This window comes from Dryobates pubescens, chromosome 10, assembly GCF_014839835.1.
Source record: "Dryobates pubescens isolate bDryPub1 chromosome 10, bDryPub1.pri, whole genome shotgun sequence".
Lineage (NCBI taxonomy): Eukaryota > Metazoa > Chordata > Aves > Piciformes > Picidae > Dryobates > Dryobates pubescens.
The window spans coordinates 23686776-23709210 of NC_071621.1; the positions used below are offsets into that span (position 1 = coordinate 23686776).

Genomic DNA, 22435 nt, shown 5'->3' on the forward strand with positions numbered 1-22435 from the left:
TTGTGGTTAATGGGACATCTTTTATTTCATTAGCCCAAGCCTTACAAGTTAAACAATGAGATATCACAGGATCAAATCTGAGGTCATACAGGCAGTGTTAAGTCTGGGAACAGAACTTTTTTTTTCTCATGTTCACTCTAAATTGCCTTTTTCTTTTTTAAATTGAGAGTCATGGAGAGATGCTCTCTAGTTGTGATTCCCAATACTGGAACTATGTACAAGAGTAAGCATGCCTAAAGAACAGGCCTATTCAGCGTTGGACACGATGGTTATGTACATAGAATACAGTTGTGTGCTGCTCAACAGGGTGGTAATCCACATTCTTCCCACGTTTTCCTTAGGGTTGGTAAAACTGGATTTATTTATTTTTTTCAGATGGTTTTGATGTGAAATTTTCAAACTACCATTCCTGATTTGACCTCAGTGCATCACTATGTAGCATAATGTATTGTGTTGGCCTACATTGTGATTCCATATACCTAGACTGACTTTTTGGATTTGTTAATTGAATGACTTGTTTTTTAAATTACTAGTTTTTAAAACTATATGGTAAAATGGATCATTTGGGTATTCAGATATCTAAGGAAGTTCACTTTGACTTCTAACTTTCCCAGACTCCATTACTGGTGGTTTTCTTTTTGGTTTTCCTCTTGTTTTTCTTTCTTTTTTTGGGGGGGGGGGGGGGGGGGGGGGGGGGGGGAGAGGAGGGGACAGACATACACCCCAAAAAATTGTGTTCCAAAGATCACTATGAATTTCTTCAGTGTTAGGTTTTTTTTGTCTTGCTTTTGGGTGTTAGTACAGTTAAAAGATTTGCCGAATGTTAACTGGCACAAGCAAGTACATCTGCAAGTACTGACCACACTGAAACCTTGGCAATTTATATGAACTTTTCGTGGGTTAGATATAAAGAAGAAATAATTCTATTTAAAAACTTCACTGATTATTCTTCTGTAGCTTTGGTAAGACAAACCAAGCTTTTACAAGCCCACATTGGTCGATACTGTGACATTTGAGCCCTATGCCTTCTAGAATTTTCCTGAACCTTAATGTCACTTTGAGGTTTGTTACTTTGCTAGTTAAAAGAAGAAAAAAAATCTTTCTTTTCTTTTCCCCAGGTGAAATACCTGTTTTCTGATAAAACAGGTACTCTAACATGCAATATCATGAACTTCAAGAAATGTAGTATAGCTGGAGTGACATATGGGTAGGTATAACTGCTTGAGAAACTATGTTGCTTAATGTCTGCATATTAATGGTACATACTTATTACATGAAAACAGGAATAGAACATTCTCTTCTTCGCTTTGTGTTTCATTATATTTTGTGGTCTTTGCTAGTAGCTTTTCTTTCTATGTCCTGCAACACAAGATTAGGTGCAGAGTTTAGGGTTACTTAAAATGAAGTCAGACTTGCTCCTTAACTTATAATGGTTTAAACTAAACCAAAAGTGCTAAATAACCTGTGGAGTTTCCAGAGGGAAGAAGATGCAACCCAAGAGTAGTAATGGTCAGTTACATTTCTGTGACTCCTTCAGATAATCCAAATTTTGTTAAAACCATGTGGCTCTGATTGTATTTGTGGAGTTAAGTCTTCCCCAAGAGTACTTGCTGAAATATTGCATGGGAGGGATACATACATGATATTTTTGTTCTTTTTCCGTCAAAAGGATCCATTTGAGTCATGCTGGTATTTCATATCACTTGTTGTCTTGCTTAGTTTGAAATGGGTCATCTTAAGATCTCTGTGCAGGCTAACCTTTCAATTTCATAGTAGCTAAATAAACTTGCAAGTGTATAAACAGCTGAACCCATGGTTTCATCATGTGTTTCTGTATCTGAGGACTTCTATATCTTTGCCTTCAAGCTATTTTTTTGGTTTGCAAAGTGAAACAAGTATTCTTTTTTTTTTTTTTTTTTCATTTTTCTAACCCCTCAGTCACTTTCCTGAGCTGGAGAGAGAACGTTCATCAGAAGACTTCAGGTAAATACATTCCAAGATGTTTGTGTTCTATATAGCAGAGTTGAGACAATTTGTCAAGATGGCTTTCTAATTTGTAACAATGTGTTTGTGCAAAACCACAGAGCTAGTGGGTAGTGATGGATCCTTCTGCATGGGGATATGGTGGGTGAATTGGCTGGGGCGGCTTGGATGCATATTAGTGCAGTGCTTTTCATAAGCAGACAACCAAATTAAAAGCTAAGAGTAACCTTTTGTACCCTAAGCCTGCCCTCTAGTAAAAGACTGTTACTCTTCAGTCACTGAATTCAAACTTGACAAGGAGAAACCTAAGATTCTTTATTAAAATGCTGTGGTTTAATAATTAAAGCTGGAAAGAGCCTGACTATTGAGGTGTCTGTTGACAAGAGAACTAACTACTCCTCTTTGCTCAGAAATGTAATGAGTAGCAGTGATGGGTCTGTCCCATTCTACAGAAAAGGGTTTGTTAAATCTGAAGTGTCACTGTAGTGTGTTCAAATGAACCGGAAAGGGGGAGGAGCCCGAGAGGGCTGATGTGACTTCGGTAAATATAGGTAAGAAGTGACTTCCCACCTAAAAAGCAGGCAGGCACTGAATGCTGTCACCTAGTTTCTGACAAATTAAGTTAGTATTTTCCACTGGTCAATCTCATTTATATGATCACCTTTTAGGAAGGTGATAGGACGGTCTGATGCTACTTTGGAGGAGATGCCTCTTTCTTCCAATGTTTGTTTCCTTCATGAGTGTCTCTTTTTTTCTTCTCATACACTTCTTTTCTAGTGAGCTTTGTGAAAGAAGTTTTTTTCCTGGTATTAGTTTTGGGTACTTAAACTCAGAATCCTTCACAGATCAACTTTGGAAGCAGAACTCTGACTGGAGAGGGAGCTTGGGGATATTGATCATTGACCTATCTTAAAAGCAGCTCAGCTTGGAATCACTTGGAATCATCAATATATTTAATAAAATATGAAAAGATGCTCTGCTGTGTCTGTCCTAGGAAGTGTGTTGACACTTGATTCTCCTCACATTCAATTTTTTTCCGAGTGTTTTGGGGTTCTTGGTGGTGTTCTGAAGAAATTACTGCTATTTTTCAGTGTTTTGTACATTGCTCATGTGTTTTTCACAATACTTCCAAGTAAAGTGGAATCCTAATTTTCTTTTTGGGAAGTCAAGGAAAAATCCAACGTAGATCAAGTGCTAAAATTGGAAGTATTGCCACTGCTGTGTTTGAATATGCTTGTCTTGTTCTTTAGCCAGCTACCTCCTTCCACTAGCGAATCATGTGAATTTGATGACCCAAGGCTGCTGCAAAACATTGAAAATGACCATGTAAGTCTTCTCTTTGGATATTGTGTTGCTTGACCACTCTATTCTAGGTCTCCTGAATGCTAGACAACTTGTGTGTAGGTGTCAAGCAAGCACAGTGGGGAAGAAGGTTAGTTCCCTCAGCCCCTTTCTGCTGATTTATCTCATTGAAGAAACAATGGGTACCAGCTAGCTATGAAACAACTTAATACATGCTGGTATAGATGGAAAATAGTGTCTTCAAAGAAATAATTGGGAAGCAGAATTACTTGGGATGTCTAAACATCTGTGCTGTTGAAATACTATTTTTAGCAGTAATTCATGGCATTGCAAGATGATTCTGGTGTGAGACCTGCTTTAAATACCTCAAATGTTGGGAATTCTAATTACATAAATGATGCAAGACATAGGACTTTCCTGAAAGCTGAAGTTTAACCTGGGTCTTAGTAATTAGCATTCTTAGCTGAACTGGTTGTGTCCTACAGGGTCCTGTTACTTAGGAGAGTGCCAATTCATTGCTTATTTAGAAGCCATGCAGCTTGGAAGTGTTTGGCTGGACCCAAGACAACTTAAGTCACTTGTGGGAAAAAAGCATAACCTGCCCCTTACTGCAAGATGTTTTCTGCAGAACAGATCTGGGTATTGACAAACACAAACTCAGTAAGCTGTTTGGTCTCCTCAGCTGGTATAACTTCTGTAACTGGGCTGGTTAACTTTAAGAGCATCTAAAGTATAGTTACCATGTACCCTTTCTGTCTTGCTTTCTGTCTTGCTTTACACTACTTAAAAAGTTGAAATGCATCATTGTGTTTATGCCTGAAGGAATATTTAGTTACTTTGTGTGCCACTATATATTCCTCAGGATGGTAGAGCCTGAGGATGGCTCTGTGCTCTTATCTGCAAGATGGTCCTTCCAGGACAATGTACTGGTTTCCCGTGTGGCTTTTATAATCACCTGCACTGGAAGGACTTCCCATTGGCATGTCACTTGTAGCCAAGATTGGGTTACTGCATGTTCTGTGTTCCATTTGCTTATATATAGGTACAGTCATAGTTCATGTCAGTTAATGATTCTAGCTTTTCTGTTCTGAATGAAAGACTATTGGCTTAGGTTTAAGCTAAGAGGCAATGTGTTAGAGTTCTTCCTTATTTGCTGTTGCTTTAAGCATGTATACAGAAAAGTGCTTTGGTCTGTTTCAATAGTCTCAGCAGCAGGGATGTATATCAAATGGGCCGTGAGGTGGAGTTTCTTATTTGGTGCTGAGATTGCCCCTGAACTTTGGAATATCCCTATTTTGTTGTTTGTCTCTGGGTAAAGCTTCTGCTTGTAGACATAGAAGGAATGATTGCTATTGCAGCAGACAAAGGATTTTGGTAGCTTCCTTAGGTATCAGGTGTTGAGACAGCTCTGATAGAAGTCTTTGTTCTTTACACGCTCAACCCTTATGTAGAAAACTTGCTCTGGCTGTTGACATACAAATATGTACTTCTGTCATTGCACTGTTGACTGTTGGACTGAGCACTTGGCACAAGACATGAGATTGCAAGGACTGCATGCTGCAATTTGCTTAAGAAATTCAGATCTGCTTCTCAAAGTGCATCAGGGAGATACTGACTGCATCCCAGGTTAGTGAGAGAAGGAAGAACTGCACCTTTCTAGCCCATTAGCTTTTTGCAGTAGGTCAGCTGTTAGAGTGAATAAATTGCCTTCTCCTAAGACACTAAGGAAGTTAGGTAGTTGTCATAGCTACAAGATAACGGCAAATGCTATTTACAGATATCTGACAATCTCTACTCATTTAGTAAACTGAAGTAATAAAATTAAAGATTTCTAGCCCAAGCTGCCTTGTGGAGCCAGATGGTGCAGTATTGAGCTGGACAATGACTTGCCTTTAAACCTTTAGCCCTTTTGCAGCTGCAGTTGTCTGTGAGCCGTCTCTTACTAACATGGCATAAGTGCTCATTGCTCTGGTGTTGAAGATTTTATTTTATTCAGTCCAGTTTGAAGTGTTAGTTTAGAACTGTGTGAGTGCCAAGTAAATTTTTTTTTTCCAGGTTGAAAATAAAAAAATAAAATTGATTTGCCCTCATGAGACTGTCTTCCATCTGCTAGGAAGATTTTTATCACTCTGCATTGCCTGTAAATTTGATAGCTCTTCTGGGCCACTGGTGTGTTTGCACTGACTGATGGCCAAGTCTGCTCTTGACTAACAGTTGAAGAATTATTGCCTTGCAGGAAGTGTTCCAAGGAAAAAGAACTTGTCTTGAAAACACGTGTAGGTTTCTCTGGCTTCTTTAGGATATTAATGAGGAAGAAAGTACCTAGGTTTGTCTGCCTGTGCTTTTTCTTTGTGACAGCTTCTGTTGGGTGAACTGCGCAGCAGTACCGAGGGTATGATGCTGGTTTGTTTCTATAGGGAAAATCATCTGAAGTCATCTTAGAATAAGATCAGTTATTTCCATGTACTTACAAGAAAGTTTGGAGAATATGCTGGATGGTCTTTATCTTGGTGCTTGTGAGTTGCCTGTCTGCTATGAATGATCTCATCACGGACACGAAATCTAGTTTTCGGGGGTTACTTTTACCCTGATGGTAAGAGAGCTGGGAAGGAGGTCAAGAATTGAAAGAACTATTACATTTCAATCTCATTCTAGGCTGTTATGTCTCTGGATTCTTTCAGAACTTCCTCTACTAGTTCCAGTCCGTATATAAACCCTAATGGCTTGCAGATTGCCACTTGGGGAAGAAGCTGCAAGCATCTTGTGAAGCTGCAGATGCATTAATTGATTCAATGAGTGCGTGTGATGAGCAGGTTAAGTATCTGGCCAGGCACAACAGCTAACTGTTGTGCTTGTGCTGAGCTTTTACCTCAGCTGAAGTGTTCATTTAGCTCTCAAACATGTCTGCTTATTTTCATGAAGTGTGTAGGAACTGAGGCCTTTTATCCCATTAGGCTTTGTTGCAATAACCTCTATCATCATCTGATTGTTGATTCCTTGAGAAAGCAGAACAAGAAAAGCATATAACTACTGGGATGAAAAACTAATTTAAAATGCAGTAGGAAGGGGAAAAAAAAAAACCAATGAAACCTGTTCAGATGGTGAGAACCTCTGGGAGACTTTAATTCAGAAAGTAACTGTTGCCTAGAAACTGTCAAAACACTATTACACAGCTGACAATTAAATTGTTATAGCTTAGCAAGAAATATCTTACATTCTTCTCTTTTGCTTATTGTACAAGGGACTTTGGTACTTTGGCTCAAGTGCAAGGCAGTATCAAATTCTAGGCTATACTTTGGTGGCTTTGGACAGGATAAACTTGCATCTAACTCTGATTTTTAAATGCTGGTTAATGTGTTCCCTTAGTCTGTACCCAAAATACCATGATCCCCTGCAACCTTCACTGTTCTGGAGATGTTTGACAGGGCTGGATCCTCACTGTTCTCCATGTGTTTTAATGAACAAAGCAGTAGGAAGGTCACTTCTCTTAAAGATAGTGAGTCAGATTTCTTCCTGGTAATGAAACAGGTAAGTATTTTACTAGCTGTCCTTGGCAGAAGGTGCCACACTTATGTGAAGAAGTTCAGGTTCTTTTTAGTGTGGCTTTATATCCCATTGGCCATTTCTACATTTCTTGGCCAATTTCTCAAAAACCTGTCAGTCCTGCTCATCTGGAGGTATTGTGAATGGAGGCGTGGATACCATGCTGCTGCAAGTAAAAAGAGATTAAGAAACATGCTTAACTTTGTATGCAACTTCTTTGTAACATCACCAGGCTGTGAGCAGTTGGCTAGATCAGTGCAGTTTGTCTTCGGAGTGAAGAGGCCCAGATGCGGACACGTGGGACGAATGTGCAGATACATAGCTCTGCAGAGTGCAGCTTGCTCCCCAGAAGACAGAGCTTGATTTCTTTGAATAAGGGAGAAGATGAAGGAATGACAAGTTGTAATACAGCTTCCTGATATGTGGTCTGTGCCCTGCTTGATAAAGGATGATGTTGTGCCTTCTAGATAAGGAAACTTTGCTTTCAGTGTAGTTCATGATTTGTAGATAAAACCTAGAAACTGCTCCCAGAAATGTGAGGCTGTCTCTGTGTAGTTCGTGGATTGTAGAGGCAGCATGGGAACTAAGTTGAGCTAGTGGGGTATATTGCTGGTGTAGTCTTGTTGGTGCTGTGTTTTGCAGTGCTGTAGCTGGGTGTTGGTAACACACCAATGTTTTGGCTACTGCTGAACCAAGCACCGAGGCAGTGCTTTTCCAACATTTCTCTACCCCAAGAGAACCTTGGAGTAGGCAAGATTTTGGGAGGGGCTAGCTAACCCAAACTGGCCCATGGGATAGTCAATGACACGTGACATCAGCTCAGATATATAAGCTAAGTGGAAAAAAAGGAAGTGTGGAGACATTAGCTGATGGCATCTGTCTTCTAGAGCAACCACTACACGGAGAGCTGTGCTTCCTGGGGAGTGACCAAAACACCACCATCTTGGCGGGCAAGATTGAATAACATATTTGCTTTTGCTTCTGTGTGTGGCCTTTGCTCTTGCTTTGCATTATTGAAATTGCTTCTACCTTATTACCAGTCTTTTGTTACTTTTTTTTCCCCCTCTCCCCTGTCTAAGAAGGGGAATGCTAGAGCACCTTTGGTGGGCATTTGGCCCTGAGCCAGGGCTAAACAATGTGCTGATCTTTGGGAAAGACATGGAGAAAGAAGCAAAAGCTTTCACCCAGTGCCACTGGCTCATGGAGAGAAATAAACGGAGTGAGAAGGCCCTCGGAGTAAGAGCTACCTACGGACATATGAACAAGAGGCTAAAATATCCTGCTACAGATAAACAGAAGAAAAAGTAGGGTAGGAAGCACGGAGCCTAACTAATGAGCAGGCAAGGACTGTCTTGCAGACAATCACTATAATTTGAGTAATATAATAGCAGAGCCATGCTTTAGTAGAGGAAACTAATAAAGCACAATCAGTTTACCAGTGGGACTTACCTCTTACGCTGTGGTTGAACTTGTCATGGTGCAAGGGACGTATCACTAAAGAAGCTATTAATGATTTTTCTGTTCTCAGAAGTAGGAGTTTGTGTGCCCTACTCTGATTCATACCACTGCAACAAATATTGTGTTAATGCTGGAACAATATAGGAAGGAAACAAATGACAGCTGTGTGGAGGAGCTGACATGATAAGCTGGCCCTCTGGTGATCTGTTGCTACAGAATTGGAGGATTGCCACGTAACACATTGTGAGCTGTGAAAATACCAAGACAGCAACAAATTACCTTGCTGGCTTGAAAGCAGAAATGCATACATAGGAAGGATTAAAATCTATGACATGGCTGAAGATAGATTGCTTCCAGCTGACAGAACACATACTATGAAAACATGTAAGAAGAACATTAAAGGGCTGCAGCAATGGATGCTGAAATGAGAATCTAACAGGCTGTGCATTTTGATATGGAGGTAAAATTTCTGTTGCTTTCACTGGAAATGAGGGAGCAGTAGTAACCTCCTGACCAGTAATTTGCTGTGGACTTAACGTTTTGCACACTGCTCTCTTACTACATTCCATTAGGTCACTTTCTTCCAGACAGCTTTTGCACTCCAGCATGTAAAAAGCTGCAAGTGTTACCATTTTAGTGGCATATGACCATACAATTCAGAAGTCTCAATATGCAAAGATAAAGGTCCTGAATGCAACAGTCACTTTGAAAATATTTGTGACAAAGTACGTGGAGTAAACCAAGAATATAAGTATTAAGTCTTCAGTCTTTTTGTTACACTTCTGATAAGATAGTGTTTTTGTTTACAGATTGTCACAACATTTACCAGATGCCATTGTGGCTTGTACAGTTATTTAATTCCTACTAATTAAATGTTGCCATTGTGCATCTTTGTTCTGTACAAGTATGCAGGTTATGTGCACCACATTGGAAGAAAGACAAATGAAAATCAAACAAAGACTCAACAATTTTTCCTGATTCCTGATTTTTGTCCCTGTAATAGGACCTGAGAACAGAACAAACCTTTGGGGTGTGGTTTTGTTTTTTTCCTTTGTTTTGTCCTTCCACATAGCTTAGCTTGAGGGGGAAAAGCATGAACATGTCTGAGAGCAAACTGAGTACTGGCAGCTGGATTGTGAGAAATAGCATTCAAGTGCCCCTCTAAGTCGGAAATGGAGTCTTTAATGTCTCAGTAATTCCATGTGATTAAAGGGTATTATAAAATTTCTGTGCTGCATTTCACATAGTAATAATGCACATGCTCTTAAATGCATGTAATATAGGTCTCACATCAGAGGACTTTTGATGGCATGCAATTTTCACTTGAAGCAGTATCATATGAACATTGTAGCTTTTTTTCTATTGTAAAACATTCTGGTGTAGAAGCATCTTCTAATTATCTGCCTTAAAAAAAGAAATGTGGATCCTGTTTTAAAGGAGTCTTGTAGGGTTCATCTCTATCCAAACTTGGTTTAAATATGTGAACTGTGGGGGAAGCTCAGGCTGTGACCTGGGCAGCTGAGTACCATTCGTGACAGACAGGAAACTAGACATGCTGTGCCAGAGGCAGGAATAGAAAGGAGGAGAGAATGGGATGGGGGACTCCATTTCAACTCATTTGCCAGAATTAGCTCATCAGAGAGGCCTGTGTTTTAAGTGCTGTAGTATCTTTACTGAGTTGTAGACCTGGTGTCTCTTCAAGCACTTGGGGATGGCTGGTTGACTATACAATTTGTGGACAACATTTCTATTGTGTGCTCTCATGATGCTGAATGTGTAGGCAGTAATGGCCCAATTTCTGTACTCTGATTCTTTAATGGTGCTGCTGGACCAAGACAACTACTATAAATAGAGAACAGGATTATGTTTTTGCCTGTGGTACCTGAAGTCTTTGTGAAAAGCTGCTTCTTAGCCTGTGTGTAATACTCAACCCAACTCTCTGATCTTCTGTCCAGCCCACAGCTGTACACATACAGGAGTTCCTCACTCTGCTGGCTGTGTGTCATACTGTTGTTCCTGAGAGACAAGGAAATACAATAATCTACCAGGCCTCCTCTCCAGGTTGGTTGTTGCATTCTTTTTTTTTTTTTTGGGGGGGGGTGGGGGGTGGGGTGGGTGGGAAGACTGAGTGAGTAGAAGTTGGTGAAAGGAAGGTCGAGAAATTTCTATAGCAGACATTGGATTTTTTTACAGCAAGATGTCTGTTGTGTTGCTGGCAGTAGATCTTTTGTGATCAGTGTACCCTGCTTTTGAATGTCTCCTCCAGAGCTTCCAAGTCTCTTGTGTTTCTGCAGAGATAGGGTGGGTTTCTGATCCCTTCTTTTGTCATGCGGTTTTTGGCTCTGCCCTTTCTGCAGGGGTGAAAAGCAAAGATAAAGCTTTCAGTGCATGCAGTCTTAAAAGAATGTTTGGCAAGTAGGGTGAAAAGCCCATGTAGGGTAGCACTGATCAGTGCTGAATGGTGAGGAGACCAAGAGAGTGGTGGACATAAGTTGCTTGTGTTGAGCACTAAATCCACCTGTGTGGTATCACAGTATCAGAGTATGTTAGAGGCTGGAAGGTACCTCAAGAGATCATGGGGTCCAACCTTCCCCCCCCCCCCCCCCCCCCCAAAAGCAGGATCACTTAGGATGGTCTGCGCAGAAGTGCATCCAGGTGGGTTTTGAAAGTCTCCAGAGAGACTCCACAACCTCCCTGAGCAGCCTGTTCCAGTGCTCTGTCACTCTCACTGCAAAAATGTTGCTCCATGTTGAGGTTAAATCTTCTATGTTCAGTTTTGAACCTGTTGTTTCTTGTCTTATTACTGTGCACCACCGAAAAGAGCTTGGCCCCCTCCACTTGACACCCACCCCTCAGATATTTATAGACATTGATGAGATTCCCTCTCAGTCTTTTCTACTCAAGACTAAACAGCCCTGGGGATCTCAGTCTCTCTTCATAGGGGAGATGCTTAAGTCCCCTAATCAACCTTGTGACTCTGTTGGATTCTCTCCAGCAGTTCTCTGTCTCTCTTGAACTGGGGAGCCCAAAACTGGACTCAGTATTCCAGGTGTGGTCTCACCAGGGCAGAGTAGAGAGGTAGAACTTGTTCTCTAGACCTGCTGGGCACAACCTTCTTGATGCATCCCAGGTTACCCTTGGCCACAAGGGCACATTGTTGCCTTTCTCCCTGGAGCTGCTTTCCAGCAGGGCAGCCCCTAACCTGCACTGGTGCCTGTTATTCCTCCCCAGATGCAAGACCCTCAGAGCTGCTCCATCATCTTTGCAGGGATGGAGGTGAGGCTGACTGGTCTGTAGTTGTCTGGGTCCTGTTTCTTGCCTTTTTTGAAGACTGGAGTGACATTTGCTTTCTTCCAGTTGTCAGGCACCTCTCCTCATCTCCATGACTTTTCAAAGATGATGGAGAGAGATTCAGCAACAGTATCAGCCAGCTCTGTCAGCACTTGTGGATGCTCCCCATCAGGTCCTGTGGACTTGCTTGTGTTTAGTTGATATAAGAGATCTCTAACCTCGTCCTGACTGACCTGCAGAACATCTACATCTCTCCAGTTCTTTTCCCTTGCTTCCAGAGACTGAGGCTCCTGAGGACCGGTCATAGGAGTAAAGACTGAGGCAAAGAAGGCTTTCAATAACTCTGCCATCTCTGCATCATCAGTTACCATATCTCCCATATCATTCAGCAGTGGCCCCACCTTTTGCAAGCTGTTCCTTTTATCACTGATGTATTTGAAAAAACTTTTTGTTCTTTGATCCCTCTGGTGAGATTCAGTTCCAGGAGGGCCTTGGCCTTCATTGTTGCATCTCTATATTCTCTGGTTATATCTCTGTAATCTCCCTAACTGACTGGACCTTTTCCCCCATATGGTAAACCTCCTTTTTCTTTTAGAGTTTTACTAAGAGTACCTTGCATATCCATGCAGGTCTTCTGCCTGTCTTACTTGATTTCCCCAAAGGAATACCTTTCTCTTGAGCTTAGAGGAAGTAGTTATGTTTAATGTTGCTTGCTCCTAAAAGAGGCTGTGTATCAACCTACTAGAAGTGGAGGTGTTTGCTCTAGCTTCAGCAGAGTTATTTGAGCTCTTAATGCTACTACCCAGTGCAGTCACGAGAAGATAATGCTGTATCCCCATAGGACCTGCCTCTGCAGATAGAAATGGATTAAATGCATTTTGTAAGATTTTAGAGGAACACAGCTTTGTTCCTTCACAGCAGAGATGAGTGCTCTGGTAATTGCAGGGTGTTCTATACAGACTGAGTACAGAGTTTTGTGTAGTTGATATTGCATAGCCTTTGTAGGCCTAAAGTGTGGATGTTCTTGTGGAAGTGTGTGCAGAGCTACTCTAGCAGCCTTGCAGATGGGGGAGTACATGGCAAGTGGGACCTCTGTGCTTTGGCATGATGGCATATGTAATTACGGGCTTTGCAGGCTTCTCCTACATACCAGATTAAACAGAAGCTTTCCTTCCATTGGCAGATGAAGGGGCATTAGTGAAAGGAGCCAAAAAGCTTGGTTATGTCTTCACAGGACGGACTCCACATTCGGTTATCATTGATGCGGTAAGTAGTAGGTGTGTGGGGCAGAGACGGCCAAGATCATGCACAGCATAAGTGTCTCTTCTGTGACTCTTGTGAGTTCCCCTTTACAGGGCCTTTAAGATGTTACATGCAAAAGGCTTTTTTGCAGACAGGGAAAAATTGTCTTACACTGTATATGCAGAGTCCTTTCCCCTTCTGTGTGGCATGGGCAATAGGAGGCTGTAGCTTATGTGATAAATAGCATCAGTTGTGCCTGAAGATTTCCTTTGTGTGGGAAGCAGAGATGAGAACCCTCACATTACAAGGAAACTTATGTATTTGGGAAACATTCTGACTATTAGGTCTAATGGTTACTGGACTTATAAATGTTTTATTCTTCAGGTAAAATGGATTTTTTTTTTTCCCCCTTCTGAGTTTGATCTTCTGTATCTGCTTAAGCTCTGTGTGCAGGCTTGCATAGTTGATAGATTGGAATGGGCACAAGCAGTCTCAGACTCATGGGGCCACATTCTGACTTAAGTTGCAGTCTCAGCTGAAGTGGCTGCAGATTTACACAGGTGCAGCTAGTAGGGTGCTTATTAAGAATAATGGATGTATTTTTGTCCTTCCTCCCAAGTGTCTTAGCTTTCAGGTTTTTTGGTACCCTGCCAAGCTAAGCACATAAAATATGTATCTTCCTAGGACTTGTAAAAAACTTTTTGTGATCTCTCTGAGAACTGCTGCTTGAAGAGCTTAGCATGTGCAGTGTTATCTAGAGCTATCTAGATTGTTTTCTGCGGAAAGTCCCAGGCCAACCTGGCCTAGTTCTATACTACTTGCATATACCAAGGTGGAAAGCATGGTCAGTCTATAGCCAGCAGTAAAATCTATCACTCTTGTCTCTTCTTGTCTGTAATCAGTGGCAGCTCATGTAACATGAATTGGAGATGGCTTTTGGTGTTGGGGAAATTGCTTAATTGCGATGTGCCTTGTAGGACATAGAAGTTTTAATCACAGTATCACCAAGGTTGGAAGAGACCTCAAAGATTGAGTCCAACCTGTCACCACAAACCTCATGACTAGACCATGGCACCAAGTGCCACGTCCAGTCCCCTCTTGAACATCTCCAGGGATGATGACTCCACCACCTCCCTGGGCAGCACATTCCAATAGCAAATGACTCTCTCGGTGAGGAACTTTCTCCTCACCTCGAGCCTAAACCTCCCCTGGCACAGCTAGAGACTGTGTCCTCCTGTTTTGGTGCTGGTTGCCTGGGAGAAGAGACCAACTCCTTCCTGGCTACAACCACCCTTCAGGTAGTTGTAGACATCAATAAGGTCTCCCCTGAGCCTCCTCTTCTCCAGGCTAAACAACCCCAGCTCCCTCAGCCTCTCCTCACAGGGCTTGTGCTCAAGGCCTCTCCCCAGCCTTGTTGCCCTTCTCTGGACATGTTCAAGTGTCTCGATGTCCTTAAACTGAGTGGCCCAGAAATGGACACAGTACTCAAGGTGTGGCCTAACCAATGCAGAGTACAGGGGCACAATGACTTCCCTGCTCCTGCTGGCCACACTATTCTTAATGCCACTGGAGTTCTGAGGCTCCAGTAACTCTGAAAGGCAAGATGTTTCTAAATAGTTTCTCTCGCTCAGGTTGATTATGCTCAATCCCAACAGTTACTGCTGAGAACAGAATGACTCCTCAGTTCACTGTTTGTTTTTTCCTCAAGAAAATAAAATCTCATATGCTTGTAAATTCAAGTAGAAGAAAGGTTAAGGCAGTTCAGACAAAAGGTTATTGTCATTCCATGTATGTCAATGTTAATTTTTAACTTGGAATAGTTCCCACACTTTGCAATGTCTCCTACTACATAGCTATTAAGAGAGAAATATTCACCTTAACTTTCAGAGAATGCTTATACATCTGGAGTTAGTTATTAGTTCCTTGTAGTAGTATAGAAGTAGTAAATGGAGGATGCTGCAATACTAGATGCTGATGAAGATTAGCGTGCCGTCCCTAAATAAGGTTCTAGGTCAGTTTTACCAGGAGAGGGCGCCATTACCACATCCTATTTACACTGGGCTGTGGAAACAAAGGTGTTCAACCGGCTTTCTTGTTTGTCATGGGTGAGAATGTACTGCAAGTTATACTTATGATGGCACATGCTTTCTTTTGTAGCTGGGAAAAGAAAAAACCTTTGAAATTCTGAACGTGCTGGAGTTTTCCAGGTAGGTTTTAATTTAATAAATGGGGGGGTAACAAGAGAACCATTTTTGCAAAAATGGATCAAGAAAAATAGTCAGCTGATAGAGTAGAAAAACCTCACCTTGCTTAGTTTTGTCCTACCCTTCTATTTTCTGGCTTTCAATACAGGACTAATACAGAGCTGCTTAACTGTTGACTGTTGTCACACGAGCATTAGATTCTTCTCTACCACTGCAGCTTTGTCTTACTGAGAAGTTGGTGCTCTGGAAGTGTCATTCTCAGCCCCGTTGGTTTCCTTGTGTGTCACTTGTCTGCTTCAAGAACATGCTCTGAGATTGCATTTTTATAGTGCTTCTGCAAATTGCTTTTTTTTTTTGAGCAGGTGGAATCTACAACTGGAGGACTTTTTGGTGCCCCTTTTTAAGAACCATTCTAGCTATGAAAACCCAAACATTATGAACACTCCTGTCTGGTCAAGCGAGATAGGGTGGGCACCACTTGAGTGGCAAGTGGCTTTGTGTCATCAATTTGGTCTCTACATAACTAGAAGTGATAAAAGGTGCTCCCTTTGTCAGTTAATGAAGTTTTGCCGCTGTGGATGGTTCTAGTCAGCTGGCTTTCTGATAGTGTTTCTACTCTTAATGTGTCTTAAAGCCTTCAAGTCTTCCTCTCTGCCATGTTTGAGTTGGCTGCTTCTGCTTTGAAGGAGTACATAAAACTGAATGTAGGCATCTTTGGGTAGGCAGCTTTTTTTCTGTCCTGGCTTGTTTTGAAGGTTGCTGTTGACTGCTTTCCTGTTCTCATTCAGAATGTGGCTTCTTAGGCTACTTGTGGGAACATCTGAAAACATACTAGAAGGGTCTTGTAAGGTTTCTGACAAGTTAATTGGTACTCTGGTGTCTGTAGAGAGGAGGTAGGTGTAGTCTGCATGGAGCAGAAAAAACCCTCTTAGCTCTTCCCTGTGTGCAGCAACTTGTTGCTTCCCCAGTGAGTTCTTACAACTGGATTTCAAAAAGCACAGGGAAGTTGCCTAGTGTCATGAGCTTGCTGCAGAAATTCTGGGCACAGATAATTGCTGTCCTTCCAGACTTTCTTTAGAAAGTCTTAGAAAGGATTGTTCTGTTTGATTATAGCTGCCACGGGCTTGCTTGCTTACCCAAGGCTCTTGAGCCCTGATAAGGGGCTCGATCTCGCAGAGCTATTTCACAGGGGGAGCAAGATGGCTCTCTACTCTTGATTTTTGTTTGTGCATACTGGCAAGAAGGGAATGGGGAAGGATGTTTTTGATCTCTCCATTACTAAGTAGAAGGATTATATGAAAAGACATGTTGCTAAGGTTTTCTTCATGAGAGTTTGTGTCCTTGCCTCTGCTGCTTACAAACTGTTTTTTCTTCCTTTCAGTGTCTTTTAAAGGAGAGCTTAAATGACAGACCTAACCATTAAAAATAAATTCTTGCTTACTTTCCGTTGTTAAACACCTGTGTACAGTATGCTAATGTTTATTTTTGTTTTAAAGATATATCCCAACTTGGCTGTCTTGATTGCAGCTCTGCTCAGAGGGTCTGGCTTTGTTCCATGTAATCCCACCTGTGTAGGTGAAATTAAACCAATATATAGAACCTGTAGGGAGACTATGAGCTCAACTACACCATGATTCCTTGTTATGACATTTCTGTTTTCAAGTTAGGGAGTTAAATAATACCTCATGTCAGTGGATCTATGTCTGTTATGTATATAATAAATGTGTGTTCACCCTAACTTCTAGCCCAAGTCCCCACAATAATTTTCTTACAGGAATAAGGGAAAACTTGAGAATAAATGTGACTCTTGCTCTTTTAAGAGACGTTTTGTGCCATCCTGCTCTTCTCCAAATTCTTGCTCACTTTTGGGTGTAAGTTTGTGCTCTGTGCTGCTGAGGGGAGCTGAAGGTAGAAATTGACAGTTCAGCATTTTTCCTTGCTGTCAAAGGTTGTCAAGTCTTAAGTTACTGCTGTTACCTCTTGCCTGATCTCAAATGCACTAAACACGTCGGAGAAAATTCACTGGCGAGAACAGGGCTTACTCTTCATCACTGTGACTAATGAAAGCAAATATTTTTCTTTCAATAGCAACAGGAAGAGAATGTCAGTGATTGTTCGAACTCCAGCAGGACAGCTACGTCTCTACTGCAAAGGGGCTGTAAGTAATTACGCTGCTTAATGGAGAACTAACACTACCAGTTTTTGTTTCAGCAGTTGTGGTTGATGCTGACATTTTATGTCTCATGCATAATGCCTGTTGGCTCTCCCTTTAGTGCCAAGTGACTTAAGAAATCTGTCATTACTCCTCTGGCTCTTTTTGCAGGCAGGAAGATTGCTAGGCTTTCAACTACCCAGTTGAAATCTTGAAACTAATGGGAGCAGTACCCTTTACTTCAGTTAAGTCAGGGTTTCATGCAACTGTGCAGCAGCATTTCAGAACCTTAGACTGTTGCTGTTGTCTGAATTTGTAATACTAAAATCTGTTAAGTGTTTGCTCCTGATGTGGGTCTGTTGCATCTCTGCATCTGCTGTTGTGTCTTTGAGTTGCACCGTGTTGTGCTTCCATTCTTCACTGATGAGCAATAACCTACCCAAGTACAAGGGCTGCAAAACTGTCATTATCTACAGGCAAACAGTGATTAAGTTTCAATGGAAAACTATGCAATGCAACAGGGTAAACTATTCCTGACTTCCCATAGGATCTGGTTTACTTTAAACTATTCTTGCATACAGATCTGGGTACACTGCTCTGTTTCAGTTTAACTGCCTTCATTTGATATATACGTACCAGAGTAAATTAAGCTCACTGTCATTATGTGATATTTTATACTTGAATGTCCTGTAGGACAGCACAGATACACAGCTGTTTGTTGCTCATACTGTCCTTGAGTTCACACTTTTTCTTGGAGCATGCCCCTAGAAAGTGGGCAGAACAGGAGAGTCTGTAGTAAAAAACTTCATGCTGCCTTCCATATGAGCAGTTTCAGATGTCTAACAGACCAGAAAGGTTGTAACAATTAGTATAATTTGGTGTTTTGTCTTTTATGCTCTGCTCCATCCACCACTCATCCAAACTAAGTTAACTGCCTCTTCTACATGACCTCTTCTATGTTCTGAATAGTCATCTCTCATTCTGCCATTGTCAATTGATTGTTTTGTTTGCCAACCTTTAATCAGTGATAGATGTGGGCTGGTTCACTTAGCTGAAGCCTACATGTTTGAGCAAAAGAAGGGTTTCTGTGTTTTACATGGGTAGCAACTTGCTCTGGTAGTTGCAGGAGACTTGATATGTAGGTGAGGATGCTGTATTTTCATTGCATCTGTTATCTGGGCATTTTTTTATTATGATTTTATTATGAAGGAATTTTCTGCGAGAAGGTTATTTGGAAGAATTCTGTGGTAGAACCTGGTCAGTATTTCTGCCTTCTGTGTTTTTTTAACATCAGTTAGAATGCTTTCTGGAAAGGATTGCAAGAAGCTCTTCTGAATGGGACTACCATGTGTGCTGAATAAGACCAGACACATTCTCTGAGAAGCAATAGGCCCACCTAAGAATTCAAAGGAGTGTTCTGTGCTGCTCAGCAATGGGGACCCCTTTATGGAAAGAGGATAGAAGGGCTGGGTGTACTTCTGTTTACATCATTTTAAGGCGTTGCAATGTCTCTGCCACTGTATCTGTTCAGGTTACTCCACTTGAGCTTGTATATGCACAAATGGAGACTTTGTGTGTAGACTCATTCTCTTCTAATGAATTTGGTTTTAATAGGATAATGTAATTTTTGAGAGGCTTTCAAAAGATTCTCAGTACATGGAGCAAACACTGTGCCATCTTGAATACTTCGCAACAGAAGGTAAGAGAAACAGCATGTCATGAAAATTACCTTACCAAATTGCTTGCAGCATGTTCTGTATTGCGTAACCTTTGCAGAGCTAAGAAAGATGATTATGAAGATAAATTTAGAAGTGGTGTATAATAAGCAAATTAGCGTTTCTAGGGTAACTTGAAATCGGAGGAAGTTTGTGGTCTGCTTCTGTGTTATTTCAGTTAGGGAAGGGGAATTCAGAAGATGGAGATGGGCTTCTTTGTGCTCAAGATAAGGGAGAAGGCCTTAAGTTGTATGGCCTGGAATACCTCAATTAAAGGTGTGTTTGTTTTGACTGCTGTAAAAGTCAGATGACAAAGTCCCTGGCTTTATAAAGCAGAGTGATAACCTGGGTGCACTGAGAAGCCTCGAATGCCACTATATCAAAAGTGATCTGAAATAACCTGCAAGCTCTTTTTGGCTGATAGAATGTCTCCATTCACAAGGAAGTATTTGGCTTTGTTTCCTCATCTGCATTACAGTAAAATGATGAACTAGTATTTTTCTGGCTAAATCTTGAAAACTTTATTCAACTTCAAAATTTGTTTTCAGACTCCCGCGTTGCCGCTACCAAAACTGTGTTTTATGCCACAGGTTGCTTTCTGTGGCATCAAGTCATGAAAGAAAAAGTACTTGTAGATGTTCATTTTTGTCAATTAATAGAACACTTTTCATACTTCATGGGCCCTTTACTCTTTCGTGCATGTGTAAGTGCCATTGTTCATGTCACTTATGTGCATACACTGAAGGAGGAAATGGACTTTCTGAAAGGAAATATGGAATGTGAAGTATGTTTGACTAAGTAATTTCTTCAGTCACAATATGCAGCCAGTTCTTTAACTTGATCTCTTTAAAAATACATGAAAGCCAGTCTTGCTTTCTTACTTAAACTGTAAAGATCAAAGATTACACTTGTGTTGCTTTAGTACGGCTAGGTTGCAATACTGAAAATCAGGGCAAAGGTTGTGTCCATTAGGCTCTTTCTTGACTTGACCCACATTAGTAACTTCTGAGCCAGACTTTGGGTTTATGTTTTCAAAAACTCCAGTGATAAAAAAAATATACAGGGTGATTTTTTTTGGAAACCAGAGTGCAAGAGTGTGAATTAAAAGCTCCTGTTCCGGAGAGAGGATTAGAATTCAGCATTCATTAGGGCATGAATTATTTGTTGACGATACTCAGCGTAACTTTACTGTGTGATGTCTGTGTTCTCTTTCGTAGGTCTGAGGACTTTGTGCATTGCTTATGCAGATCTCTCAGAAAACTCTTACAGGGAGTGGTTGAATGTCTACAACGAAAGCAGTACAGTTCTGAAAGACAGAACTCAGAAACTGGAGGAATGCTATGAGATCATTGAAAAGGTAAGATGCATGCTGCTTTGGTCAGTTACAGGTTACCTTCTGTGTCTTTCCCCATGAAAATTTGGCTTTATACAGTAAAAGTTAACTATTTCATTCATGAGAAACTGAAATGCTGTTCTTTATTGGCAACCTGTTCAGTCTATAGAACTCTGAAATTTTAATTTGTAAATCTGAAAAAAATAATAAAATATTAGGTGTAAAAAGATCATAGCTAGTTTTCTGATGTTGTTTTTAACTTGTTATCTTGTGTAAGGTAGATGTAACTTGATAAAGGTAACAAAATTGTGGTGTGGCACCAGGTCACCATATACAGGTTGGACTCGATGATCTTTGAGGTCTCTTCCAACCTTGGTGATACTGTGATACTAGTACATGAAGATAAATTTGTGCATTCTTTCTTCATACAGCTGTCACAGTTCAGGTTTTCTGAAGGCTGTTGTAGGCACAGTAGGCAAAACTAAGTGCTCACCAAGACCTGTAGCTGCATGGACTTATAAAAGGTGAAACGCTTCCTTCCATGAAGACTGCAGAACTCATAATTCTATAAAGGGAAAGTAGATGCTGGAGGAGGTTTGAAATTGTAGTCCCATACTGAGCGAAACACTAAAATGTCAACAGTAGGGGGCAGTGTTTCTTTGCTACAGATTGGTTTCCCTGCTTTCTGAGACAATGGTAGTCACACTTCATACCTGGTCTTGTTCATGCTCTTTCCCCTTGCTCCTCTTATTTCACTTACTGGTTTCATTAAAATGCCCTCTCAACTTCAGTTTCTGTTGTAATTAAAAACAACAAAGAAACTTAAGTTCTGGAGAACTCTCAGTTATTTATTTTAGAGTCATGGTATCATTTCAGTTGGGAAAGACCTCTAAGAACATCAACACCAACTGTTACTTAACTCTACTAAGTCTGCTTCTTAACAGCATCCCCTAGCACTACATCTTTGTGTCTTTTGAACATCTCCAAGGACGGTGAATAAACCACCTCCCTGGGGAGCCTGTTCCAGTGTTTAATAATCAATTCAGTGAAGGAGTTTATTCTAATATCCAATCTAAATGACCTCTCCCATTGCTATTTGGAGCAGAAGACGGAAGAAGGTTGAGACTAGAATGTGTGTGAACTTTCATGTGTAGCAGAAGAGCTCTTTAATAGAATACATAGAATACATAGAATAAACCAGGTTGGAAGAGACCTTCAAGATCATCGCGTCCAACCCATCACCAATCCAACACCGCCCAAGCAACTAACCCACAGCACCAAGCACCCTGTCAAGTCTTCTCCTAAAAACCTCCAGTGATGGCGACTCCACCACCTCCCCAGGCAGCCCATTCCAATGTGCAATCACTCTCTCTGTATAGAACTTTTTTCTAACATCCAGCCTGAACCTCCCCTGGCGCAGCCTGAGACTGTGTCCTCTTGTTCTGGTACTGCTTGCCTGGGAGAAGAGACCAACATCTGTCTGTCTACAACCTCCCTTCAGGTAGTTGTAGAGAGTAATAAGGTCACCCCTGAGTCTCCTCTTCTCCAGGCTAAGCAACCCCAGCTCCCTCAGCCTCTCCTCGTAGGGCTTATGTTCCAAACCCCTCACCAACTTTGTTGCTCTTCTCTGGACTCGTTCCAGCAAGTCAACATCCTTCCTAAACTGAGGGGCCCAGAACTGGACACAGTACTCGAGGTGCGGCCTAACCAGTGCAGTGTACAGGGGCAGAATGACCTCCCTGCTCCTGCTGGCCACACTGTTCCTGATGCAGGCCAGGATGCCATTGGCCCTCTTAGCTGCCTGGGCACACTGCAGGCTCATGTTCAGTCTACCGTCGACCAGCACCCCCAGGTCCCTCTCAGCCTGACTGCTCTCCAGCCACTCTGACCCCAGCCTGTAGCTCTGCATGGGGTTGCTGTGGCCAATGTGCAGAACCCGGCACTTGGATGTGTTAAATCTCATGCCGTTGGACTCTGCCCAACTGCCCAGCCTGTCGAGGTCCCTCTGCAGAGCCTCTCTACCCTCCAGCAGATCAACTCCTGCGCCCAGCTTGGTGTCGTCAGCAAATTTACTGATGATGGACTCGATGCCCTCGTCCAGATCATCAATAAAGATGTTAAAGAGCATGGGGCCCAGCACTGATCCCTGGGGCACACCACTGGTGACTGGCTGCCAGCTGGATGTGGCACCATTCACTACCACTCTCTGGGC

The 22435-nt window shown here is 41.7% G+C and overlaps 1 protein-coding gene across 1 annotated transcript in view; it reads left to right on the top strand.

Moving 5' to 3' along the window:
- Positions 1–22435, top strand: part of ATP8A2 (ATPase phospholipid transporting 8A2) — a 336577-nt gene that overhangs the window by 65810 nt on the left and 248332 nt on the right. The window contains exons 14-22 of the mRNA XM_054164622.1: positions 1119–1207; positions 1939–1983; positions 3234–3309; positions 10242–10347; positions 12761–12843; positions 14977–15026; positions 17112–17181; positions 18790–18874; positions 20108–20247. Of these exons, the coding sequence (XP_054020597.1) occupies positions 1119–1207; positions 1939–1983; positions 3234–3309; positions 10242–10347; positions 12761–12843; positions 14977–15026; positions 17112–17181; positions 18790–18874; positions 20108–20247 (744 nt within the window). The remainder of the gene's footprint in view (positions 1–1118; positions 1208–1938; positions 1984–3233; positions 3310–10241; positions 10348–12760; positions 12844–14976; positions 15027–17111; positions 17182–18789; positions 18875–20107; positions 20248–22435) is intronic.